This window comes from Miniopterus schreibersii (assembly GCF_964146895.1).
Source record: "Miniopterus schreibersii genome assembly, chromosome: 15".
Taxonomy (NCBI): domain Eukaryota; kingdom Metazoa; phylum Chordata; class Mammalia; order Chiroptera; family Miniopteridae; genus Miniopterus; species Miniopterus schreibersii.
This window is the reverse complement of record NC_138115.1, coordinates 48,686,012-48,713,098: the sequence shown is the minus strand read 5'-3', so window position 1 is coordinate 48,713,098 and position 27,087 is coordinate 48,686,012. Positions and strand designations below refer to the sequence as shown.

The 27,087-nt window shown below is 50.0% G+C and overlaps 1 protein-coding gene across 3 annotated transcripts in view; it reads left to right on the top strand.

Annotated features, from left to right (window-relative positions):
- Positions 1-27,087, top strand: part of FYCO1 (FYVE and coiled-coil domain autophagy adaptor 1) — a 64,127-nt gene that overhangs the window by 7,704 nt on the left and 29,336 nt on the right. For 2 of the 3 annotated variants that reach the window (XM_081160168.1, XM_081160170.1), the window contains exons 2-14: positions 2,125-2,261; positions 5,654-5,760; positions 7,494-7,619; positions 11,327-11,433; positions 12,490-12,633; positions 15,211-15,301; positions 16,254-18,623; positions 19,697-19,789; positions 20,517-20,635; positions 21,514-21,681; positions 22,120-22,269; positions 23,063-23,274; positions 25,668-25,812. In XM_081160168.1, the coding sequence (XP_081016294.1) occupies positions 2,207-2,261; positions 5,654-5,760; positions 7,494-7,619; positions 11,327-11,433; positions 12,490-12,633; positions 15,211-15,301; positions 16,254-18,623; positions 19,697-19,789; positions 20,517-20,635; positions 21,514-21,681; positions 22,120-22,269; positions 23,063-23,274; positions 25,668-25,812 (3,887 nt within the window). In that variant the 5' untranslated portion in view covers positions 2,125-2,206. Of the gene's footprint in view, positions 1-1,491; positions 1,635-2,124; positions 2,262-5,653; positions 5,761-7,493; positions 7,620-11,326; positions 11,434-12,489; positions 12,634-15,210; positions 15,302-16,253; positions 18,624-19,696; positions 19,790-20,516; positions 20,636-21,513; positions 21,682-22,119; positions 22,270-23,062; positions 23,275-25,667; positions 25,813-27,087 lie in introns of those variants that run through there. The other variant, XM_081160169.1, reaches the window with a different exon arrangement.

Here is a 27,087-nt window from a genome sequence, read left to right as displayed (position 1 = left end):
ATGCAAATAGATCGGAGAGTATGTAGCCTTTTCGGTCTGGCTTCCTTCGCTCAGCATAAAGCACTTGTTGTGTGTATCTGTGGTTCATTCCTTTTCACTGCTGAGCACCCATAATTTTTTTATCCATAAATCTGCATGGACCTCTTCTGTCATATCCTGATATCTGGATATTTTTCTGTCCGTCTCCTTGGTGGACAGCTGGGCTCCTCCAGGGCTGGCCTGTGCCTTGCCTGCCTCTATCCCCAGCCCACACGTAGTAGGCACATGACAGAGCACGGCGCCAGGACAGCTGGGCACTGAGAGTGACTATCCTTGATCCTTTCTGCCTCGCCCTGAGGGCCAGTGTCTGAAGAAGTCTGGCCCAGCCTGGGCTCCAGCTCTCCCCAGGGCCCTGGCTGCTCCCTGCTCAGGCTCTGTGTCCAGCAGGCGACCTGCAGAGACACCTGGGGCTGGGTGGGCCGGCTTCTTGTAACCCACTGCCACCCTCAGTTTGGTGTCTGTGATGGGCAGGGTGCCAGCACTTGCTGGGAGGCTTTGGCTGGTTCTCTCTCTATCCCTGACTCTCTGGGGTCTGTGTCATGAATTATTGGGAGTGTGTATAGGTATGCACCTGCCTCATTCCACCTAGGCCAGAGAAGGCCTCTTTGCGCCTTGTTTTCACTGAGTCATAGATGCCCTAGTTTGTTAGTTAAAAATAGGCTGGGCATATCCGCCCTGTGACAGGCCCTCCCACCTCTGGCTGGCATTAAAATGCTTGTGTCAATATTTGGAGGAGCTTGACGTTGGGGATCATTTCTATTCCAGGATCTTCTTGCCTTGACTCTGGGAGCAATAGGGGAAGATGGTGGTGGGAAGGTGAGGGCCAGCAGGTGTTAGAAACACTCAGGGTAGCGGCACATTATTTGGGAGAAGGCTAGGATTCAGGGTGGTTCCCAGAAGCCCATGGAAGTGGTCGGTCATTCGCTGTAGTGACAGTGGCTCAGCTGTAAATCCAGAGTTTGACATCAGACTGACCAGAGTTGTTCAAACCATAGTTCCACTCCTTGCTGGCTTGTGGTCTTACACAAGTTTCATGACTTCTCTGAATGCCAGTCTCTCCTTTGTACGTTATCTACCCCGCTGGGGCGATTGTGGAAACTAAAATGATCACATGTATAGAGCACTTAACAGGGCCCAGCACACAGTAGCCCTCGTTTAGTGGTGGCTGCTACTGTGTACACCTCTAGTCTTGTCAACTTCTCTGTCAGCAAACATTCCACCTTTGCATGGGACAACTAAGGAAAGAATTGGAGGTTTTGAAAGAGAGACACAGGACTGTCCAAATGCACGTACCAGCCTCTTTCCAATGCTGCTCATACCCCCTCATCTCTGTTGGGTTCAGTTACTACTGTGTCCTTAAATCACTTAAGCAGCTGCCCAAGCAGGGCTGGTAACTCAGGACTCACCAGCCTCAAGAGAACAGTAACCGAGCTTAAAATAGAAGTGTCCCTTGACTGGTTCCGAGGGCTGCGCAGGCCTCTGGTGAAGGCCCAGCGGTGTCTACCCACCCAGGCAGAGCCGGACTCTGGGCACCTGGAGCGGCAGACCTCCCCTGAGAGGCAAGCCAGGCCCTCCTTGGTCCAGAAGCCCTGAGGGTATGTGTCCTGCCTCACCCACCGCTTCTGGCCAGAGATTACTGAGCAGCCCTCGGAGAAAGCGAGCCCCGGGAGGATCTGGGGAGAGAGGGGTCTGGTGGTGATCGGCGCCAGAGGCTTAGCAGCCCAGTGAACTGGGAAGGGTTGGACTAGTTCTGGCCTTGGTTCTGGGGGTGTGGGGGAGCCACTGGGAGACATTTTTAAAGGTGAAAAGTGAAGCAGTACTGTCTAAGAGGGCGGATTAGGGGAGGAACTCAAAGAGTAGCCATACTATTTGGTTGATCTTGTTTCTGTTTAAGGCGCAAAACAGGTCATTGTGTCTGAATGTAAATGTGTCAGAAGCCAACCAGGGGATGCCCACAGACCAAGGCCCACACAGAAAGGTCAAGCCCTTCCCATTGCGGGAAGATGCCCAGCCAGGGCAACTCTGTGCCTAGGGCAGCATTCCTCTACCATCATGTCTGTGACTGCTTCTTCCTCCCCTGTGCAGGTGCCACCATGGGGTCTGACTTCTGCTGACTGGACCCAGGCGGGAGAGCCACAGCCAAGACAGGCAGCCTGAGCCAGTCGCCATGGCTTCCACCAGTGCGGAGGGCCAGCTCCAAAGGATCATCCACGATTTGCAAGGTATGGTTAGGCCGCACTGCATGCGGGTTTGGTTCGGAGGAGCTGGGACTGTGCCAGGTGAAGTTCAGCCCTTTCATCTGTGTTCACACGGGGGTAATTGGAGCCCCCGGGACACGTCATATTGAAATACTCGGGGCTCAGATGTCTATCCTGTACAGCTGGGAGCGCTCTCCTGGCCTTCCTCTTGGGGCACTGTAAAGGCACTTTGTAAACAAAATCAAATACTCCTTTTCGGGTCTGGGTCTTATTTCTCTGTGTGTGTGTGTGTGTGTGTGTGTGTGTGTGTGTGTGTTCGTGTGTTCTTGGCTGAATCACTAACTCTGGGCTCTCTCTGGTGGAGTAGAGGAAGAGTATCCTCCTTCCCACTGAGCAGGAAGACCAGGTACCTGTCTTTCTTGTTTGGCTGTCTTGCCTGCTCATGGTGGGCGGGTACCCTATTCTGGACAAATTCCGGGTGTGGGCCTGCTGTCTCCTTGGCATCCCCATTGCCGCCTTGCCTAGCGAGAGACCCCTGTGCAGGCCCTGCCCTGGAGAGAGGCACAGCTGGAGGGTACATGTGAAAAGCAGGAGGGGATTGCTTTCTCTGCCAGCTGCAGTCTTGGGCCCGAGTTCTGCTTCAAAGGTCAGAATTTTGGCCAGTTTTCCACCCCCTGCAGGCCCCCGAGGCTGGTCTAATAAGCCTCTTGGGAGCTTTAGCACATTTGCTGCAACACTGTCTATAGCTCACCACCTCCTCCATGTCGCAGAGACCGCAATGATGCAGGGCCATCGGGCTCTTGGCAGCCGTAATACAGTCCTCATTCTGAAGGTCACAGGCAATGGGATAAAAATCACTTTCTCAGGCTTGCACCCTATTTAGATAGCGCTTTGGGCCTTTAATAGCTAATAATTACATGGCATTTCACATGTGCCAGGCACTGTCCTACTCATGCCTTAGGGGTAACAAGTCACTGAGTCCTCCTGCTTGGTTAGGAACCATCATTATTCCCATTTTGCAAATGTGGAAACAGACACAGAAAGGTCCAGGGACTTGCCCAAGGTCACACATCCACTTGGGCAGAGCCTGGGTTTGCATACACAAGTGGTGCTCTTAACCACACCAGCGTACTTCCAGCTAAAATGTTAGATGCTTTTAAAAGTACACACATAACCCTGGCTGGTTTGGCTCAGCAGTTAGAGCATCAGCCTGGGGACTGAAGGGCCCCAGGTTCGGTTATGGCCAAGGGCATGTACCTCAGTTGCAGGCTCGATCCCCTGCCCCAGTTGGGGCATGTGCGGGAGGCAACCAGTCAATGTCTCTCTCACATCGATGCTTCTCTCTCTCTCTCTCTCCCCGCCTTCCACTCTCTGAAAAACAATGGAAAAAATATTCTCAGATGAGGATTAAAAAAAAAATCGAAGTTCACACACACACACACACACACACACACACACAGAGGAAGTGAAATGCCAGTCTGCAAACCTGAGTTTGCCAGTGGCCGTGAGAGGTTCCTCACAGCCTCGCAGTCTTCCCTGTTGAGCCTGGATCGGGACCCAGAGCCCCTCATTGGGAGGAAGAGAGGTGCCCAGGCATGAGCACTGGTTCAGCTGCCCTTCCCCACCCTGTGCACTGGCTGCTGCTGCTCGTCCCCGCATCCCAAGGCTGGCTCTGCCCTAGCGCCAGCCCGGAGAAGACTTCAGTGGGAATTCTTAAGAGGCACCACATTCTCAAGACCCTTTCTTTTCATCTGTTGGTAGCTGTTTTAATAAGCATCCGGCAGATCGACAGCACCTCTCATGAGAGAGACGTGTCCTTAACTGAGGGGTCCTTGTGTGGTGCACAGTCTCACCCCTCTGCAAGGCAGACCACTTACCCTGGTGACAGCAGTTTATGCAGGCTTCGGTGTCAGGCAGGCTTGGGGGCAGCTCATGCTCTACCTTTTAACTAGAAGATGCCCAGCAAGTCTCTTCACTTTTCCAAGGTGTGGTTGCTTCCTTCCTGAGCCAGGCAGGCCTGGTGATGCCACCCACTTCTTAAGAGTGCTGGCAGAGCAGATACATAATTCGTGTAAAACTAAGGTATTCATAAAGTAATGCTTTTGGATGATCAGAGATTAGCACTAAAATCTTGATATTTCTTTAAAAGAAGGGCTCTTTCCAAATTTCAGGAGTTTCCAGATCAGGTTTTGAGCGTTAACCCAGCCTAAGGGTAGAGAAGGGCTGCGGGTCCTTCCCAGCCCCCTCCCCCCGCCCCCAGGCCCCCTACCCCCAGCCACAACAGGCACTTCACTAGGGCACAGCTGGGTAACAGTCACTTAGAAGATTCGGTCCCAAGAACCTGTCTTTGCCATTAGCTTTGTCTGAGGGGTCAGTGTCGATTAAACTTCAGCAGCTCAGGCTCATACTGGGCAGACCTGCTCTTCAGCCACAGTGCTCGAGAGCAGGGCCTAGGGGCTTCTTTTCTTTTAAGAACTGTCAGAGCAGGAGGTGGTTTTGTCCAGCATGTTCCAGTCGTCTCAGCTGGGAACATAAGCTCAAAACCAAACCCAGCTTCTAACAGTCCCTCTGCCTCATAGCAGAGGCTGAGTGAGGGTCGAAGGTGCTTCTCCCCCTTTTCTGCACAGGGAGGTCAGTTATCTTAGAAGTTAAGAGGTGCGATCTGGGGTAGGGGATCCCTTCAGAAAGCCAAGGTTCCCATCCCAACTCTGCTGCCCATCACTCATGACCTATGGCCAAGAGCTCTGACCCTGTGAGCTCCTTGTCTGGAAAACTAGGTTGTACTTACTCTTTTTCACATTTTAACAGCTCTGAAGTTGGGATCATCTTAAAATCAGTTGCATCTTAGATTTGTTGAAATAAGGCAGTTCCTGCCTCATAGTGCTATTTAAATGAGAAAGACTTGCAGAGGCCTGGCCCCTCATAGGTACCCCGTTAACAGAAGCACGTCCTGTTGTCATTTTTAGAACTGTTACTGTTACTATTATTTGCACATTCTGGGTCTTGAAGCCCTGACTTCCGTGTACTGAGCAGTGAGGTGATAGTGAAGAGCCATAGAAACATGGCCAGGACAAAGGATAAGGCTTCTGGCTGTCAGTCAGTACCAGGGGGCTGCTGCATGATTCATCCGCACAGCAAACATTTGTTGACCAAACATTAGTAGGCCTACATGGTAGGCTTGCAGGAATGACCCAGAAATGTGCCCACCCAGTGAGCTGCTGCAAAGTGCCTGGGGGCTCGTGGGACACCTTAGCACCTTCTGACTTGGCCTTTTGTCCCCTGGATGTGGACACTTCACGTTTGCAAGGTGCTTTGCCGTCATTGACCACAGCCTCCTGCTTCCTGGTTATTTTGCTTCTCTCTCTCTCTGAGGTTGGTCTCCACCTGGTTACATGTTTCTTTTTGTTGTCTTAAAGATGCTGTGGCAGAACTAAGCAAAGAATTTAAGGAAGCAGGGGAACCCATCACAGATGACAGCACCAGCTTGCATAAATTTTCTTACAAACTTGAGTATCTCCTTCAAGTAAGTTACTCTATAATGTGCTGATTTCTGCCCTTTTGTCTCATTTCCCTCTGGCGACTCATCAGCATTCAGGATGTGGTCCAGAAAGCTCAGTGGCGCCATTAAGCCATCCTGGTTGGACCGAAAGTCAGAGCAGTCCCCATCAAGAGCTCAGGTCTCCGAAGTGCCATCCTGTAGGGAATCGGAAGATTGCCCCTTAGAATGATTTTGGGAATCCAGAATATTCTTTAGAGATTTAGGTCAACTTAAGGCAGGTAACAAGGTCCCTGTATAGCAGGGACCTTAATTTGGAAGCAGTCACATCCCTTTTTGAAAGCCTGGTGAAAGCTGTGGAGTCTCTCCTCAGATAGACATGCATATGTGTACACAACCAGGCACATTTTCCAGGAGCCTGTGGGCCCTCTGATGATGATCCAAAGGCCTGTTTTAGAGTCTTACTGCCCAAAATGTGGTCCACAGACCATAGATCAACATCAGCTGGGAGCATGCTAGAAATGAAATGCATTCTTGGTTCCCACTCTGACCCCCCAAGTCAAGATCTCTGAGGTCTGCCCAGGAAGCTTTCTTTTAACGCTCACAGCACAATACCTGTGTCTGCTTGGTTCAAGTGCACTGATCTAGAGAACTCTGCAGACGCAGAAAAATACAGGCAACTACAACAGGAAGAAAATGGACCAAAGCATTAGCAGAAGTTAATATTAGGCATTATAATTTTTTCTTTCCTATTTTTTTGTTTTATCCAGATTTCCTAACAGTATATGCATGTCTTCTATAGTAAAAAAAAAAAAAGTGATATAAAATGTTACAAAAAGATATACCTGTACATCTCGAACACCATTAGTTTGCAATATCACATCCCACCAAGGCATATATAGCAGGGGTAGGGATTGTCCGGTGCATGAAATCATTTGGCCTGGCCCTGCCAAGGCCTCACCAAAGAGAAGCAGTTCCAGCCATCACATTAGGGGTGAGTTCATTAAATGTTTGACAAATATAGCAGGCTAATTTTTAAGCTGATAATTTTGTATGGCCCACAAATGACGTTATAAATATCCAAATAGCCCTTGGCGGAAAAAAGGTTCTCCACCCCTGGTATATTGGAGGAGATTAGATGCCTCCAGTGTGTTGCATGCCTTTTCAGCTGGTTCTGTTTTACATCACGAAGATATTTATGGACCTTTTTTTTTTCCTCATGTAACTCGTTTTGGTTTTGGATTTGAAATGACTCATAGCTGACACTTATTTGAATTTATTGTATGTATATTAAAACAGTGACACTTGAGTAACTGGGATAAAATGTCACTAACTCATTTCCCTAAGTTGAGACATAGTTAACACAGTTCATATTGCCCTTAAGACTTTTCACTTGTATTTCTTTATCATAAGGTGTTACATATCTTTATCAAAGTTGTAACTAGGGCTTTTGGTGGTCTTCCACCCAACTCTGTGCATAGAGATCTCTTCAAGAGATAAATCTTGGGTGGGGGGGCTTCCATTCCTAAATCTTACTTAGTCGTATGACCTTGAGCTAGTTAGTTAACCTCTCCCAGCCTCAGATTCCTTATCTGTAAATTGGGGATTAAAACACCTTCATTTGACAATAAATAGAAATAATGCCCATAAATGTCTTGCCCAGTATCAGGCAACCAAGAAGCTGCTGTTATTATTTATCATTTTATGAGATGAATGGCAGTGGGTTTGGACCGCCTCTCTCTGTCCCTTTCCCTACCCAGTTCGATCAGAAGGAAAAGGCCACCCTCTTGGGCAACAAGAAGGACTACTGGGATTACTTCTGCGCCTGCCTGGCCAAGGTGAAAGGAGCCAACGACGGGATCCGATTTGTCAAGTCTATTTCGGAGGTAAGCAGAGCAGTCAAGGACCTCACGTCTTCCTCTTGCTGGCCTTAAGCAGCCCTTTGCAGAGACCTTTGCTGCAGGCAGTCAGGTGAGGAAGTGGGATTTACGGGGGTGTGAAGACATCTAGTCCAGGTACACTCAGTGCCCAAGGTTAGTGCAGGGAAGCTGCCTACGTGAGTGTTTACCCAGCCGGGCTTTGTTATTAGACCAGGACCCACACGTGACCTAGTAGTGGGTTGTTCACACTGTGGTCTGCCCATGGTGCCCCTTGGGGATATACTGTATCTTTTAAAAATAAGTTTTGTCGATAAATTTTTAATGTTTGCTAGGCTGTTTCTCCTACGGTTTTCCCAGAAACCTTGGATTTGAAATGAGGAGAGTGATGTGGGATCTTAAGAGACATTAAATGCTGGTGTGCTAAGCAGCTTCCCACGTAAACTTCTGAGCCCCTAGAACAAAGTGCCACAGCTTCACTGTTTTAGAGAACTCTGGAACAGTCATTTTCCCTCCCCCCACTTCATTTCTGCCTCTCCCCCTCCTCCCACTCCTGAGGAATCTCTCTCATAAGCCTAGTCCATCTGGGAGTAAAGGACATTAGGGAGCAAGTAGCCCTCTAGATTTAGAACAGGCAGCCTAGAGGGTTTGACCGTTTCATCTTTTCAGTGTCTTGTCTGTAAGTTTAAAGACACTTGAAAGTCAGCAGCCGTGCTCCTCGGCTAGCCTCCTGCGAAGACCACAGTCAGGTGCTCTGGGAAGAATTCCTTCCCGACCCTGGAGTCAGGTGGTTTCTTCTTACAGAGAATGGCAGTTAGATACGCTGACATCGAGGGCTGGGTATTTTCCACCAGCTGCACCTCGACATCTGAGACAACAAGGAAAGATCCCGACTTGGAGGAGTTTGTTCTGCCAGTTTCTTTAATGCCTGTGTAGCGCACACAGGTCTTATGAGGTCTTGCCTGGTGGGACCCTCGGGCCCGTGACGTAGAGCAGTGTTGAATACACCCTAAATCTAGAGAGGCCGCCCACCGTTACCCTCCTCTTCATAACCTAGAAATAGATCTCATTGCCACTCTCATCTTGTACTCCTCACAGCCAGAGCCTTCAACTGATGACTTCCAGCAGCTGGAGTCTGGAAATAAATTTAATCCTCATTGTCCAGGGTTATGAAATGCTTCCATCTGCTTTTTAGCGAGTTCTTTTTTCTCATAATGCAGTCAGACCTTTCAAGGCCAGGGAAACTGCCTTCTAGAACTAAATGCATTCCCTGTTTGTACAAACATAGTTAGGTTTTGGTGGCTGGCATAGGCCCCACTTGCAACAGGGTCCAGTTGTCTCATCTGTTGAAGACTCTACTCTCTGGGGCACCACTAGGCTTGGGATGTCACTAGGCAGGATGGGCTGGCTGCTGGATACTTGGGTTAACTTCAGTCAGCAATCAAGCGCCATCCAGCCCAGCAAGCCAGAAGGTAAAGATTAATGGATAAGAGCATTGCACAGCTTCTCCAGCCCCGTGGGGTGGGAGGCAGCCATTTGGACTAAAGCAACCCAGGCTGGACCGCGTGTGTCTCACCACGATGTCAGGAGCAGGACCAGGTGCAGCTTGGCGCCAGGCTCCTGGCACATGGCCTGGCTGAAAGCAGAATTGGATCTCATGTACCTTACAGACTTCCTGTCCTTTGCTGCTGTTGTATCGCTTCCTGGTATGTGCATATGAGTTCCGATTAAATGCTAAAAAATTTCAGGAATTAGGTCATGAAAGTGGACCCATGGTTTCAAAGAATGGAAAGTAAAAAGCTTGTGCAGTACTTTCATTTGTAGTACAAGGAGCTGCTGCTCTCCTCCCCAAGGGATGTTTAAAAAGACATCTTAAAATAAATAATCCCTTTTACACATATAAAATAAATTCCATTAATAGACCTGATTAAAAATATAGACTCACACGTTTTCCATTAAAAAAGTAAATGTCCTGCCCAGCCGGGCGTGGCTCAGTGGTTGAGCGTCGACCTAGGATCCAGGCGATCAGGGTTCGATTTCCGGTCAGGGCACATGCCCGGGTTGCGGGCTGCAGCCGATCAATGACTCTTTCATCATTGATGTTTCTATCTCTCTCTCTCCCTCTCCTTTCCTCTCTCTGAAATCAATAAAGATATATTTTAAAAAAAAGTAAATGTCCTAAATGCTGTTTAGTGGCCATTTTGCTAAGAAAGACAAGCTGCTTCCTTGGGAGCTCAGGGACATGGCTGTTGTGTGAGGTGCTCACTCAGCCCGTGGGGCCTCTGCAGAGGTGTTTATATGACTGACATGCTTTGCTTCACAGCGCCTGGCTCAACTGCCCGCGGCTGCCTGAGTGCCCTAGTGCTCGCCACTGGACACTGTGTTCTCACATCACTCATCAGTGGCAGAAGTACTTGGACGTGGCTTGTCATCAAGATTCTCCCCCAGGCGTCTGCCATGACTGACTCTGTAGATAGGCCACAGTGGTTTCTATGAAGCCAGGGATCAGACTGCCACTTACCTGCATCTCCAGGCATCCTGACTTTACCCCAAGCCCACAGAACTCACTCATGAAAATATGTCTGCAGCCTTTGTAATTCTTGAGGTTTTACACCTCTTTATTTTTTAAAATAACTTGATGTTGTGGCATCATTTCCTTGAGTCCACAGTCAGAAATCATATAGCACTGAGCTAAAAGCTGCTTGGTCCTCTGGGGCAGAAGCTGTGGCTGTATGAATCCTGATCTGCAAACTGGTCTCATGTGCTTCTGTGGCTGTCCCCTTGATTCCATCCATCTTGGTGGCTGAGTGTCTCCAGCTGGCAGAGTCTGACCAGCATACCCCATCTCCACAGCAAGCTTCCAGAAACCTTCAGGAGCCATGTGTTGGCACAGTGGGGAGAAGTCTCAAAGACAGGCCTGCACCCAGGCTCTCCATCAGCCTCAGACTTCCTGAAATAGAACCATGCTCGTTTTTACATTATCCCAGTGTGACTGGGCCACCTAGAGACACCCCTGCTCTCACCCCCTGGGTGCCTTCTGACTATGCAGTGAGTGGTATAGCTGCAGAGAAATCCGACTAGGAAAGCATTAACCACACATGCATTTTACTGATGGTTTCATGAGGACACAGAGGAGGCAGTTATCTATCCATCAGAACTTCCTCAAAATCCGCCTTACACATCTCTTCCCTTTGCCCTCCTCTCTCCCCCTCCACAGGGGCTCAGCCAAGCCCTGTAGGCCTCTTTCCCTGCAGCTCTTTTCCCAAGACCCAGAACAGCCCAGACATTAGCCACACGGAGACCAGCTCTCGCTCAGGCTCATTCCTGGTGTGAGAAGCGCTTTATTATCTACCTCCAGGTTTTATTCTAAATATTCCAAATTAAATTATACAGTTTCTTCTCTGACCCCAAACCCAGAAGTTCTGATGGAGTAGAGGAGGGACAGTGACAAGGCAGGGGAACCCACGGATGTTGGAGAGCCTCTCGTGAACATACCTTTCTTAACATGTTTGCTGGAGTCTATGGATTATTCTTGGGTGGACGCCTGGAAGAAGTTGACCCACTTTAGGCCACGGTTCTGTGTCCTTTGAGGGACATGTATAGGGTAGAATCAGGTGACGTTCTCTGCCCTGTTTCTGTTTTATGCAGGCTGTCTATGAGACCAGGTGTCTGTTAAGACCTAGGCTAACAGTTCTTCATTTCTTGTCTTCTTCCAGCTCCGAACATCTCTGGGGAAAGGAAGAGCCTTCATCCGCTACTCCTTGGTGCACCAGCGGTTGGCAGACACCCTACAGCAGTGCTTCATGAACACCAAGGTGACCAGGTGAGTACACAGCAGTGCTAGGCTGACCCCGCCACTCACAGAGGAACCCAAGTCCCCTGGTTAATATAATGACAGCTGTAGCGCCTCTCTGTGTCGCACCCTGACACAAGCAGAGCCCTTCCATACCTGTCACCCTCTTCTCCCCTCTCTCCCACAGTCCTTGACACATGTGGGGCAGGTAGCACTGAGAGTTGACAGGTGAGGGAAATGAGGCTCAGGGAGGCTCCAGATGCCTTCTCTAGGCCCCACCAATACTAAGTCTGCATCCTAAAGCAGGAACTTGGGTCCAGGTTGCCAGGTAGTTTTCCCTTGGGGGTGGCATGTCCTTGGTGCTGGCACTAATGAATGGACATACCCCACTGGTCACCAGTGGGTTGTGGGCCTGGCCTCTCAGCAGAATCACCTGTGAGTTGAGAGAACCTTCCTCATACATTTGATTTGCAGGTTCTAGGCGTTTGGTGAAAACTGTCATAAACAGCTTGGCTCCCAGTGAACCACAGCTCATGGGCGTCAGCCAAGGAGCTCTTTAAACTCACCAGTGTGTCCTTTTAAAATCTCCCTGCTCCTGGGAAGCGAAACAACAGACACCTCTCAGCGCAGGTCTTTTGTTCTTTGTCTTGAAATTGGTGTCAGGACAGAAATTAGCAGCGAGCTCCATGTCCTGTATTGAACGCTCCAGAAAGAGCAGGAGGAGAGGATATTTATCTTTCAAAAGGAATGTTCTTTCCCCTATAACTGCCCTTTCTGGGCAAGTAATGGAGATTTAAGGTTTCTCATATCCTTTTTGGGAAAATAGATATGATATAAATAATAACTATAAGTTTCTAGTTCATCTTAGCAATTTCCATGAAGCAGAGCCAGCTTACTGGAGAGTTATGAGCTCCTGCAGCGAAAAGCAGATGGGGGTGGGGGTGCATGTTGTATCTGTTTACTTTTTACTTGAGTAACCTAAGTTAGCAGTGGAGGAGGCAGAGCCACGCTGAGCAGACTGGTTAAATTCACCTCTTCCTTACCTGCATCAGCCTTGTAATTGTACCTTGTTATCTTTCCCTGCAGTGACTGGTACTATGCAAGAAGCCCCTTTCTGAAGTCAAGGCTGAGCTCTGACATTGTGGGCCACCTCTACGAGCTGACTGACGTTCAGTTTGACCTGGCATCCAGGGGCTACGACTTAGATGCTGCCTGGCCGACGTTTGCCAGGTATTGTGACTGATTGCTTGGTTAAAAGATGGGGGGGCGGGGAGGGATGTTTGAAGTTTTGAAGATTGCCACCAGTCTACTCAAAGCACTTTTGTTTGCTCAGTAAATACAGAAAACTTTGCAACTCTTACTCCTGTTAACTTTACAGATTTTGTTTGTGACTCACAGTAACGTCTAAAGGCTCTAACCTTAAGCTAACCTAACTGGCTAGGTAGTATGAGTCAGTGGAAATGTATATGCAAAACCCAAGGTTTTTATATGTATTAAGGGACTTGTGTGCAAGTCTGGGGAGGAGCAGATGGGCTTTTTCCCATTTGTGTTCTTAGGGAGTTATGGAGGCCTTCCAGGCAGTAAGAGGGAGTGACAGCTACAGCCCATCCATGGAAGGGTTGCTGCTGTGTTTTCACTTTTTACAGGGGTATGACACTCAACACGTCTTCCAGCTGAATCCTCCCAACCACTCCAGGAGGGAGGGGCTGAGGACACGGCCTCAGAGAGGAGGGACTTGCCCAAAGTCGCACAGCTGCTGGGCAGCAGGGCCAGGGTCCCAGACTCAAGTGCAGCATTCTTTGTTTTACTTTCTGTTAGGCCTTTTAAATTTCAGTTTTCATGTTTTGTATTAGGACATGCTGTCTATGTGGAGAATATAGTACTGAATATAGTGATACCCATGTACCAACCACCAGGATTTAGTAGCTAACATGTTGCCATATTTACTTCACATGTCTTTTTGCGGCTTACTGACTTTGAAGTTACTTCGGAATTACAGAAAAGCTGCAAGAGCAGCTCAGAGGACTCACCTGCCCGCCCCTCGACTCCCCACCTGCCGGCGTTTCACCCCAATTGTTTCACCCTCTTCAGCTGCATTGGTTTCTTGCCTGCACTGCTGGAGAGATTTTCCTTTTCTCCAGTGCACTTCACTGCATTTCCTAAAACCAAGGATACAACTCCAGCATGATTGTTAAAATCAGGAAACTAACATCGACACAACACTGCTGTCTAGTCTGCAGGCCCTATTTAAAAACTAAGTGTTGTCCCAGTAATGTCTTCTAATTCAGGACCACATGGTGCAGTTCATTGTCTACATCTCTAACTTGGGACAGTTCTCTTTCACTCAGTTTTTGTTTTTCATAGCACAGGCATTTTTTTAAAGTATAGTTATTTTGTAAGATTTTCCTGAATTGGAGTTTGTCTAGTGTTTTCTCATTGTTAGACTCAGGGTGAGCATTTTGGGCAGGAATACCTCCGATGTTGTGCCCTTCTCAGCGCTATCTGTCTGGGGACACACTGTGTTGATTTGTTTCGTTACGAGTGCCATTAACCACAATCACTTGGCCCAGGTGGCGTTTGCCGGGTTTCTCCTAAAGTGACTGTTTTCTCCTATTGCGGTTAATATGTATCTCGTGGTAAAATACTTTGAGATTAGCTCACTATACTGTTTCTTCTAATAAATCTCTCGCCTGTCAGTTTTCGTATCCATTGATAATTGAGGCAGGAATTGTTTTACCACGTGCATACATGAATATTTCATGCACATGTCATTTTATTTGGCACACACTGAGTCGTGAGATGGCTGTCCTTTTGCGACTTGCTTTTCCTACTCTGCATTGTTTCTGAGGTTTTCATTCGTACTGGCACGTGGAGCTCTATAGATGCAGAGTAGGGTCCGCAGCCCCCTCTCAGGGCAGTGTGTAGCACAGCTTTGCCTGTCGTTTGTATGTCGTCTGTGGCTGCTTTCATCCTGCAGGGGCAGAGTCGAGTTGTGGCAGAGACCATAGGCTTGCAAGCCCAAAATATTTATATTTATGTCTGGCCCTTTCCAACAAGATTGCTGACCCATGGTGTGGAGTCTTATGTTGTGTGAATAAACCGCAGTTTGTCTGTTGCCCCAGTGATATAGAGTTAGGCTGCTTCCACTTTCTCCCCGACTGCAGACAGTGCTGCCAAGAACAGCCCATATGTCTCCTGTGCACATGTGTATGTGACTTGTCTGTAGGGTGGATACTGAGAAGTAGAATTGCTGGGTTGTGGAGACCAACACATTTTAAAATACAGTAATTGTAGATTAAGGAGAAGATCCTGCTTAAATAAAAATGTGTATAGTCTGCGCTATGCCTACCAAACGGGAATTGTCATACAAGTCTTGTGTTTCTAGGCTGTCAAGTAGACCTTTCTGCAGTGAGGGAAGCGTTCTTGTAGCTCCACTGTCCGGTGCAGCTATCTAAGCTAGAGCAGGCCCATGGAGCAGTGACCATGAGCCCCTGTGCACAGTGTGACCTTTACTTACCTCGTGGACTGCTCCTTCCTCCTCACTAGCACACAGACTGGCGGGCACCAAAGTTAAGGAAAATGTAAACCAAAAATTGGGACATATTATGCTTACTCAGTTCTTTTCTGGCACTGGGAGGAAAGCCATTGTGTTTAAACTTTAGCAGCGGAGTCCATTTGTTACAGACCAATGTAAATGTGCTCTTCGTACTCTGTTTGGGAGGACATTGCCCCTACCACCATTCGTGTGTGTGTGTGTGTGTGTGTTTCCTGCTCTGATATAGGCATGTCTGTTCTGTGGCCCTGCAGGAGGACACTGGGCCCTGGCTCTTCTGCGTTCATGTGGAAACCCCCGAGCCGAAGTTCCAGCATGAGCAGTTTGGTGAGCAGCTACCTGCAGGTAATGCCAGAAAAGCTGGGCATTTCCTCGCCTTCATGTCAACCAGGGTTTGTTCTTGCCCCTCCAGTTCAGGGTGATGCTTTCAGAAACCTTTTGTTCCACCCAGAGCAACAAATCCTCAGTTATACCCACTGTTTTCTAAAGTCCAGGTTTTTATAACCAAATAGAATTTAGGCCTCTTAAAAAGTAAATTCTTTTAAAAGCTTTTAAAGTATTTGAAAAGAAGCAGTTTAACACTGTGGTTAAAAGCAGCTAAGTCAAATCCTGACTTTTGCCTACCAACTGTGGGAAGATGACTGGCCCTCTGGAAGTTTCTGCTCTCTCATCCATATGATGGGAATCGTAAAATCACTGTAGCTGATCAGGTGGCTGTGCAGATTGAGTGAGGGAGCACGTATACGGTGCGTAAGGGCTTGACCCAGCAAGTGCTCAGTAAATGTTAGTGGATAGGTTCGTTTTGTTAGAAATGTGAATGTGTCATAGCTGTATATAGTCTTGTGGGAAAGAACGCTGAAATTAACAAAATGATAAAAAGAATCAACTTAAGCAGCATATTAAGAGCAGAAAATTAACTAACCCTTTACCCTCTTTGTGGTCTAATCACAACAGGAGCTGTGGGAGTAGTGCAGTGGTGGACAGTAGTTTAAATATAGCCTCAGTTATTTAAGAGCCAACATCATCATGTTAAACGCTACAGGAGGCTGAATGGGAAATACGAGTTCTGAGTCTCGGGGAGCTCACGTGTGTGGCATTTGGTCTTCAGGATGTGCTGCTCTCAGGTGCTGTGAGCAAAGGGGCTCTTGTCCTTTGAATAGCTTGATGGACTAACCTTAGGTCATGTAATTGCTATATTTTTACTACTGTTTTCATTAAACTCTAAAGCTTTTCCAGGTAGCCATGTAGTTTCATCCCAGTACCACTTTTTTGTTTTGTGTGTCCTGTTTCCCCCCAGACTCAGGAAATGACCTCCAGCTTTGACCTGAACAGCCCCTTAAACAACGAGGCACTGGAGGGCTTTGATGAGATGCGGGTGGAGCTGGACCAGCTGGAGGTGCGGGAGAAGCAGCTGCAAGAGCGCATACAGCAGCTGGACAGAGAGAACCAGGAGCTGAGGGCAGCTGTCACTTCACAGGGAGAGCAACTTCAGATGGAGAGGGAGAGGGGTCGCTCTGCAGCCGAGGACAACATTCGCCTCACTGGCATGATGACTGAGCTACAGAAGCAGTGGGAGGTCACCCAGGCCACACAGAGCACCGTGGAAGAGCTGCAGAAGTGCCTGCAAGCTCTGGAGCTAGGTGCCATGGAGAAGGAGGGAGATGACCACTCTGCCCTGCGGCGGCTGGAATCCATGCTGCAGCACCTGGCGCAGGAGCTCGAGGCCATGAGGGACTCACTGGGCAGGAAGAACCAGCTTCTGGCTAATGTCCCAGATCTGCCGGGCATGGCTGAGCAGAAGGCAGATGTGGCCCTGGACACACAGGGGCAGCAGGAGCATAACCTCTGTGCCTCTGCCCTGGCGATCCAGGAGCTGGGGGAGAAACTTCAATCCCTAGAACAGGAGAGCACCAAGGTCCAGGAGCTCAATAGGCAGCAGAGTGCCCAGCTGGAGCAGCTGGCCAAGGAGCTGCAGCTGAAGGAGGAGTCCCGGGCTGGCCTGGAGCGTGTCGTGAGAGAGATGGCCTCCCTCCAGGAAGAGCTGTCTGGGAAGAGGAAGGAGACAACCCAGCTCCGGCGAGGGCTCCAGGAGTCGCTGGCCCACATGAGCACCATGGAGGAAGAGCTGGCAGAGGTGAGGCAAGAGGAGCGGCGGCAGCGAGAGGAGAAGGAGCTGCTGCAGCGGGAGGCCAGGTCCCTGATACGGCAGCTGCGCCTCCTGGAGACCCAGCTGGCACAGGTGAGCCAGCACGTGAGTGACCTGGAGGAGCAGAAGAAGCAACTCATCCAGGACAAAGACCGCCTCAGCGAGAAGGTGGCGATGCTGGAGCGGCTTGCTGCACAGCCGGGCCCAGGACTGCCCGTGGAGGGTGAGAAGAGAGAGGCTCTGGGCCTGCAGGAGGGACTGGTGGATGGTACCAAGATGCAAGGGAGCAGCCAGGAGGAGGAGCTGCAGCAGGCTAACAGGGAGCTGGAGAAGGAGCTGCAGAGTATGGTGGCACGCAACCAACTCCTGGAGGACAAGCTGCGGGCCCTGCAGGCTGATTACCAGGCACTACAGCGGCGGGAGGCAGCCATCCAGGGCTCCCTGACCTCCCTGGAGTCCAAGCAAGCCAGCATCCGGCAGATGGGTGACCAGATGGAGGCCAGCCTCCTGGCTGTTGTGAAGGCCAAGGAGACCATGAGAGCCCACATGGCAGAGAAGGAGGCTGCCCTACAGAGCAAGGAGGCTGTGTGCCAGCAGCTGCGGGAGCAGATGGAGCAGTGCCGGCAGCTGGCAGAGGCCCGAGAAGGGGAGCTCAGGGCTTTGGAGAGCCAGTGCCAGCAGCAGACCCAGCTGATTGAGACCCTCACAGCAGAAAAAGGCCAACAGGTGCTCAGCCCACCTCAAGAAAATGCATCCCAGGAGCTAGCTGCCCAGCTGGCCCTAACTCAGGCACAGCTGGAGGTCCATCAGGGGGAGGCTCAGCGAATGCAGGCTGAGGTGGTGGACCTCCAGGCCAAGCTCCAGGCAGTCCTGGGTGACCAAGAGAAGGTGCAGAGCCAGCTGAGTGTGACTGAAGCAACTCTGCAAGAGCACAAGGTCCTTGTGCAGCAACTGAAGGAGCAGAACGAAGCCCTCAACAGGGCCCATGTCCAGGAGCTGTTGCAGTGCTCAGACCAGGAAGGGACACTGCAGGAGGAGAGGGCCTATGAGGCCCATCTGAGGATGGAGGAACTCCAGACCCTGCAGGAGGAGCTGTCCCAGACTAAATGCAGCTCCCAGGAAGCCCAGCTAGAACATGCTGAGCTGCAGGAGCAGCTGCACCGGGCCAACACAGACACTGCCGAGCTCGGCATCCAGGTCTGCGCACTGACTGCGGAGAAGGAGCAGATGGAGGGGGTATTGGCTTGCGCCATCCAGGAGCTCCAGGATGCCAAAGAGGCAGCCACAAAGGAGCGAGAGGGCCTAGAACATCAGGTGGCAGGCCTGCAGCGAGAGAAGGAGAGCTTGCAGGAGAGGCTGAAGGTGGCCGAGGAGGCGGCCAGCTCACTGCCTGGCCTGCAGGCCCAGCTGGCCCAGGCTGAGCAGCGTGCCCAGAGCCTTCAGGAGACTGCCCACCAGGAGCTTGACACCCTCAAGTTCCAACTGAGCACCGAGATCATGGACTACCAGAGTAAACTTAAGGTAATCCTAGCCTTGACCATGGGGCTGCACCTGTCTCCTGCGGCAGGACCTGCTGGGTTCATGAGGGAAGAGGATGTACCTTCAGCTACTTGGCACATGAGGACCTAAGAATGTCCTGAGGGCCCAGGCAAACATAGTCCCATCCAACCACCATAGCTCATAGCGTCCTCTGCAGGAACGTGCTAGAGGCGTGACATTGGGGAATGATGCCTTAGCCCAGAAGTCTAAACTGAAAGCCATAGCAGACAAGTTTGGCCCACACAGAATTTTTTTTTTTAATTATTAGTCAACATTTTAAAGAGCAGGGTGTTTACAAATTCAGTTTGGGCGCTTTTGACATCTTGAGATATCTTAAAGCCTGTGCCCTCATCCCCAGTGTGGCAGCGGTCAGCAGGAGCTGGGTGGGGGCTGCCCACGTTAAAGGGGACATGCATCCTCTGGTATTTCCTTGCAACCCTTTATGTAGCTACCCAGCCCTTTTGGGCATGTGAGTTTGAGACCCCTGCTGTAGCCTCTATAACCTGCTGCAGATGCCAGCAGTTCCTGGGTGCCTTGAGTCCTGTGTCCCTTCAGGTGCCATTCTGATAGCAGGTGCTGTTGGGGGGAACTAACTCAGTTATCCCAGGGCCCTTGGAATAGATGAGAATGGCAGTTACCACTGCCTTTGATACTGCACAAAGGAGTTAAGAGTGAGGACAGCTTTGGCTTCCAATGCTTATCCCTTGTCTGTCTGTATCCAGGTCTGCACTCTCAGGCCACTTCTGACACTCTGCTCTTACACAACTATTGTGTTTGTTTCCACAGATCTGCCTCCTACTCTGTCACCCCATCCTATGTAGCTCCACGTGGCTCAAAGGCCATGTTTTCCCTTGCAGAAATGAAATTCTAAGTTTGGGGACCAAGCTAAGTCTCTTAGTAAGCTTGAAGGGGTTTGTTACCAATGAATCCCAAAGCTTACTCAGTTTGAGGGGGAAAGAGAGAGGTAGCTTGTTTTTTACCCATTTTGGGGATGTGACTGAGGGAGTCTCAGAGCAAAGACCCCACTTCTGTGATCTCTTTCTCGTCCTCTCTAGACTGCCAGTGAAGAGTGCAGGAGCCTCCAGGGCCAGCTCGAGGAGCGAGGTCAGCAACTTCGGGCTGCCCAGGAAGCTGTGGGGAAGCTGGAGGTAGGCCTGTCCCCAGGGAGTGCACCTCTGGGGGCCCTGATCAGTGGCAGGCCACCTGGGCTGGGGAGACCGGTGTGGTAGCCTCTGCCTGGTCATTTCTGCTCTCAGTGTGTGGACCTTTCAGGGGTGAGGGGATCTGGTGTGGTTTTCGCTGGACCATTGAGGGGATCCCTGTAGGGCTTCCAGTTCCCAAGTTGAAGCTGTCATCAGTTCACTTTTGTAGATACCCCAAGTTTGTATCACAGTCCCTTTTTTCACTCTTTGGACACCTGGCTGGAGCTGCCAAATGTTTTTCACCTAGCCTCATGGAAAGGAAATAAGTTGTCCTTCTTAGTCATCCCTGCAGATGTGCTCTAAGTCAGTAATTCTGAACTGAGCAGGAACAGGGCTGGTTTCTGAAACCACAGTCTTCAGGGCAGTGACTTTTTTTTAACTGAACCCTGCTCCCTGCCATCCCATCTCCACCCCCACCATAAGAGATCCTGATACCTACCACCCCTCCAACTGCCACAACCAGTCGCAGTTGATGCTTAAGGCACATAACAAATCAGAGTGTGTCGCACTCCACAAATGTAGAACAAAGGTTCTTGGCTTCTTGAACTTTAAAACAAAAGTCCCTCCAGTTAGAAGTGACCGTTAGATGGGGTAGAGAGCACAACAGTCACTTTATGGTGCCTGGCGCATGCTTTTGCAAGCTGAGCGTCTTCTCACCGGTGTCCTGTGCCAGGCTGCCCAGGCAGACATGGGAGAGAAGCTGAGCCACACCAGCAGCCACCTCTCAGAGTGCCAGGCCGCGCTGCTGAAGAGGAACGAGGAGGGAGCCGCCCTGCGCGAGAACTTGGACAGGTGGGTGACGCCAGCCTCCCACGTGGCCTGTGCTAGTTTTCGGGACGGGGGTGCTGGGTGCAGTCATTTAGAAAGTCAGCCACTCATGAAGTTGAAGAAGTCCTTTTTCAAGAAAAGCCACAGACTCAGAGAGTGCGTGTGGCGGATGCACCACTGAGAACCTGGCATCTGCCTGTCACAGTGCTGTAGACAGCAGGGCCCTTCTTACCCTGGCAGGCGTATGCTGTCCAGTAACGTCATGTTCTGGAAAAACTAACCACAAGTAAAAGTTGGCATATAATAATGGTAATAAAAGCAGCAAACGCTTAAATACTGCCTGAAATGGAGCGGGCGTACTTTGCATGTAGTTGCCCATTCAGTCCTCCCAACAGTCTGTGCAGATGGAGTGCCTACTGTGTGCCCGGCACCGTGCCCCATGTAGAGTTGCAAAGACACATGGAAGACTGTCCTCCATGGGGTCACCTCCAGGAAGCTGTGGCCCTCTGTCCTTTCTGTCCTGACTCCTTTTTCCTCTTGCAAATACCCCCATCACTGTCCACTGAGCCTTGTCCTACAGGCTCCTCTTCTAACCTCGGTCCCTGCCTAGAGTTCAACTCAACCTGGGTGCTCTGAGTGATCTGAGGTTACCTGCTTTTCTAGAATGCCCCTTGTATTTGGTGTTTGGGGGGGTGAAGAGTTTGAGTGTGTGAGGGGCTCTTCGAGACTAGGGGAGTGCACCACCTGTGAGCAGGCAGTGCCAAGAGTCTCCTTCACAGTGTGGGGGGTGGGGAAGGCTGGGAGGCTGGCGAGACCCCCTCAGTAGAGGCCTGGGTCAGCCCAGAGGCATAGGGGAAGCTGGGAGTAGTAGGTAATCAGAAAAAGTACTGCTCTTCCCCCAGGACCCAGAAGGAACTTGAAAAAGCCATGACAAAAATCCAAGAGTATTGCAGCAAACTCTCCCAGGAGGTGACAGACCGGGAGAAGAATGACCAGAAGATGCTGGCAGACCTGGATGACCTGACTAGAACCAAGAAGTACCTGGAGGAACGGCTGATAGAGCTGCTTAGGTGAATGCAGGGGTGTAGCAATAAGCAGGTGGCTGGAGTTTTCCCCCAAGCCTGGTGTTTCTTTAAAGAAATGCAACATTTCTTGAAAGGACTCTTCTTGGGAAATGTCCCCCCACCCCATCTGCTTGTGTTCTGTTGTTAAGTTCCCCCTCCCCCCAACACACACTCTTGTACAGGTTCTGCTCAGGCCCTTGGCAGCCTTGTGAGAGTGGATTTCAGTGTCCCACCATTGCTCACCTGGGTTTGTTCGGGAGGGTCCTACTAAGTCTGCAGCTGATATGGGTGACAGGAGACCTAGAGTGTGGTGTGCTTCCAAGGCTCAAGTGAATTTTCCTTCTGTGTCTTGGGAAATTTGGAGTCTGTCTCTTGAAAGGAATCAGGGATAATTCTCTGGTTTTCATGGATTCTTCCTTTTTTTCTAATGTGGCTTTGTCCCAGGGACAAGGATGCACTCTGGCAGAAGTCAGATGCCCTGGAATTCCAACAGAAGCTCAGTGCTGAGGAGAGGTGGCTCGGGGACTCGGAGGTGAACCACTGCTCCGACTGCAAGCGGGAGTTCAGCTGGATGGTGCGGCGGCACCACTGCAGGTCAGCTGGCAGCGCTCGGGCCATCACCACCGGCCCTGGCAGGGTCCAGAACCAAGGCAGATGGCTCTCACAGGCACTGATATTGAGGCTCACTGCTCACAGAGAGTATGGTGCCTTTTGGTTGTAAGGGACCTGGACAAGGAGGGTGTATTAGGCAGGGTAACAGCAGGACACTCAGGAGTCCCTGGAGGGGAAAAGCATTTAATACAGATATGTGGGTGCAGTTAAGGGGACCCACAGGGATGTGGAGCACCCAGACCTACAGCCCTGGACCCTTCCTCAGCCTGCAGGGACCAGAGGGGAAACAGTATTCCTGGAACCCAAGGAGAGTGGGGTCTGAGGCTTTACTGGAAGAACACAGAGAACAGATACTCCCCTAAGGCCCAAAGAAGGGTAGGCAAAAATGAGTCTGGGATTGTGGCCAGAGCAGAGGGAGTTCATCAGCGTAGGCCTGGAGGGGGGTGTAGGCCTGGAGGGGGGCGTCTGTTGTCTCTCAGGGCCTCGGCCACACCCGAATTTTTGTGTCAGGGAAGATGGACTCAGCCACACACTTTATCCTCTGGTCTCCCACGACCTTAGGAAATAAAACATTCTCCCACTAAGCTTACCAGGATGGCTTTATTGGCATTTTATCAAATGTGCCTTAAGGCCACACTCTGAAGTGGGGGCAGAGCCAGGTGTGTTGAGAGCCACATGGCATCCAGAACCCAACACAGCCCCATTCTGGTACTGAGCAGACAGCATGAAGCCCAGAGCTCATCGTCCTCACAGCGCATGCTTGTTTTGTCCCCAGGTCATGTGGCCGCATCTTCTGTTACTACTGCTGCAACAACTATGCTGTGACAAAGCATGGGGGCAAGAAGGAGCGCTGCTGCCGAGCCTGCTTCCAGAAGCTCGGTGAAGGCCCCGGCTCCCCAGACAGCACCAGCTCGGGCACCAGCCAGAGACAGCCCAGCCCCACCCTCTCACCAGCCCAGCCTGGGCTGCAGGTCACTGGAAGCCAAGGTCAGGCTCCTGCTCCCGCCCTTGGTGTTCCCTAGGTGCCACCCCCACACACACACACACCGCTATGCCATCTTGGCTAGTAAGCTGTAACAAGCTCAGTTCAGTGTTTTCCAAATCTGGGCATTAAAGAACTGGTAAAAATGTAGTGCCACCAATTTGAGACTTCCTTTTTGATGTAATAAGGATTGAACGAGAATTGAAAAGGGAATAACTTTCTCTTGGTATGATTCAGCCCTGTGAACGTGAGGTATGGGTCCCTGTTAGCTCACAGGCTGCCAGTGGGCTGTACCTCATGCTTGGGAGATGCCGTCTTCCACAGCCTCGGCCCTGATGTTCCACCCTCTCCTAGAATAACCAGAGGCCAGGAGTTGTGTCTGGAGATGACCGCATCCTTCACTCTTCCTGTGGCTCACATTCTGTCTCAGTGGCCAAGAGGATGTGCTCTCCTTCATGCCTCCACTTGGCGCAGAAAAGGAAGTGGGATTAGGTGCCTGCTGTTCCTGCTCCAATCATGGCCTAGCTTACCAGCCTTGGCTGCCCTCGGGGACTGGCCTGCGGGTGTACTGGGCGGAAGAGCTGGCAGGGAAGGGCAGAGTGAGTCTCACCTCTGTTCACACAGGCTGCCTCCTGTGCTGGTCCCTATGGATCCAGGGCAGCCAGCTCTCTTTTAACTGGATCATCAAGGAGGTTGGCAGACCCCAATATTCATATTGGGTACAAAGAACTCATTTGGGAGAGTGTGCTTTAGACAACTTTAGTATTTCTTCAAATCATTTGCTCATTTGAATTTTTTGGTACAAAGAACTCATTTGGGAGAGTGTGCTTTAGACAACTTTAGTATTTCTTCAAATCATTTGCTCATTTGAATTTTTTTTAATTATTGAATTTTGAGAGTACTTTATATATTCTGGGTACAAGTTATTTACAGATATGCATTTTACAAATATTTTCTCCCAATCTATAGCCTGTCTTCATTTTCTTTCAAAGAGCAGAAATTTATAATTTAGATGAGGTCCAGTCTATCCGTTTTTTTCCCATGGATCAGTTTTTTCTTTCCTTTGTGTATCACATGCTTCTTTGCTTAACCCAAGGACTCAACGACTTTACATTTTTTCCTAGTAATTTTATAGTTTTAGGTTGCACATTTGGGTCTCTGATCTATTATGAGTTCACTTTTGTGTATAGTGCAAACTCTTAATAGAGATTCATGTATTTTTTTGCATATGGTTGTCTAGTTGTTTCACTACCATTGGTTAGAAAGTGTATTCTTTTCCTATAGAATTGCCGTTGCATCTTTGTCAGAAATCAGTTGAGTCTTCCAATCCATGAACATAGTATAGCTCTCTGTTAATTATGGTCTTTTTTGATTCCTCTTAGTGGAAATCAGTTTGGGTTCCTGATGCTCAGCTGTATCTGGGTCTAGACAAAGAAACCAATCCCTGGTCTCCCCTTTCAGCCTGTGCCTCAACCCTTTTATTATGTAGACTTCAGACAAGAGGAAGAACATTCCTCTAAAGCACGGCCTGTCTCAGTAGCCATGTGGCAGGGCCAGCTGAACTTGTAGTTCATATGAACTGCAGTCTTTTTTTTCTCTGACTCACTGGTGGTAGTTCTAGCGACAACAGAAGGTGGCACTGCCAGAGCACTGAGGTCACTTGTTTTGATTTCTGACATTTCCTTTCTTCTCTTTTGTCTCTCTGCCTTCCTCCCTCCCTACCTGCCATTCTTTCTTTTACCTCAGACCTGCCATTACATTTTTCATTACATATGCAAGAGAGTGCTTGTGGGTAGGTGACGGGCACAGGAGCATGCATACGACATCCTTCCTGCCGAGTGGCCTGCAAAGCTGAACACAAGCCCCTGGTCAGAAACACAACAGTTGTTACAACTCCTTGAGCAGAGGAAGGGTCTTTCCCACCCCTCAACCCCCGTGGATTGGGATGAAATGCAGGTCAGAGGGAATCCTGCTTTCAAAGAGGCATGGGTAGGTACTGTCTTATGGAGCAAGGATTCAGCAGCACAGAAGTGTGTTTACTTTTCTGTTAGCATCTTTCCTGATAAGGTTTTGATACAGTTTTCCCCCTTTTAAACAAGGGACCTCAGAGACTGTGTAAGAGCTTGAAACTTTCTCTAAGCCCCTGACTAAAGGGCTTAAGAGAAATCTCCTAAGTTGTGCATTCCATTTCATCTGTAGTCCTCACTCTGCTCTTCTGATGTGTCCCAACAGCCCTTTCTTACACATCTGGACAGAATACAGTCAGTTGGGTGAGCACTTACAGTGTGTCCTGGTGGCTCGTCCTGCGTAGCTGCACTTCCTCCTTCCTTGAGGCTCTCCCCATCCTGTGCATAACATGTGTTTTTCTCTTCTCTCCTGATATGCCCCTGCGGTCCAGGCACAAACACAGACTTCAGATTGCCAGACGACACCATGTTCGACATCATCACAGATGAGGAGTTGTGCCAGATACAGGAGTCCGGCTCTTCCTTGCCTGAAACACCCACTGAAACCGATTCTCTTAACCCAAATGTGGCTGATCAGTGAGTAGGCGTCACCTCCATTTCCTGAGTGCTCATTAAATGCCTGGCCCTTGTGCTTTCTTATCAAAGGACCAGGAAAGTTTGAAAGGAGGAGTGATTGTTTTTGCTTAGGGGCAGGTGCCTCAGAACAGTGTCCGGGAAGGGATGGCCCTCAGGGAGCATGAGGGGTCAGTGTTGAGCTTGTCAGAGATTCCCGGGAATGTCAGTGGTCCCCTGATTATAGCATCAGGGCCTTTCTTGGCTCGGGCAGCTACATTAACCTGCTCAGGCTGCCATAACAGAATGCCACAGACCGGGTCATTAAACACCCAGCACGTATTTCCTCACTGTTCTGTAGACTGGAAGTCCAGATCATGTGTTAGCAGTTTGGTTTCTTCTGGGGTTTCTCCTTGGCTTGCAGACCACAACTGTGCCTCTTCACGTGGTGTCTGCATATGCACCTTGGTGTTTGTGTCCAACCTCCTCCTCGTCCAAGGACACCACTCAGACTGAATGAGGGCCCACTCTAATGGTCTCATTTTAACTAAACTCACTAAAGGCCTTAGCTCCAAGTATAGTCATGTTCTGAAATCTTGGGGGCCACGGCATCAGCATGAATTTGAGGGGGACACAGTTCAGCCCGTTAGAGCGGCCCCTGCAATGCTGCCCTCAGCGATGCTCAGCAACATGCTGCTCTTTAAAAATTCTGTTCATGCTTTGGAACCACTAATCAGGCTGCTCTCGAGGCCACGAGAAAGGAAGCTGGGATTTTGCTTCACTTGTCCTGGGTGGATGTGTTCTCTCAGGAGGCTCTCTAGTTCCTGAGAAGGGCCCCAGTATTCTAACAGTAATAAACATATAGGCAGATCTGTTACCTGCACTCTGTGGAACCCAGGCAGCTTGCCACTCACCCATCCTGAGCGATGCCCATCTCCATGTTCTGTGCTGCTCATGATCGGGGCCCCAGACTCCTGAGCCATCCTGATGCTGCAGAGGACAGCTGACGACCCCACAGGGCGTCCCTTAGTGCATATCCCTGTGGCCCTCAGTTTTCTGGGCTAGCTATATTCCAACTAGGTTTGTGAGAAGAGTTTTGCCAGTTTTTAAATATATGCAGTAACTGCGTCAAGTGCCGCCATTATTAGATGTCAAGCGTTTAAGCCGTGGGACCCTTAGGAAAAGGTCTGGTTCCCTTCATGCAGCCTGCCTGGCCGTGCTCAGCCCTTAGAGTCCGGCTTAACTGCAATTACTGTAGCACAGCATTGGCTGTTCAGAAGCTCAAGAAAGAATTGTCAT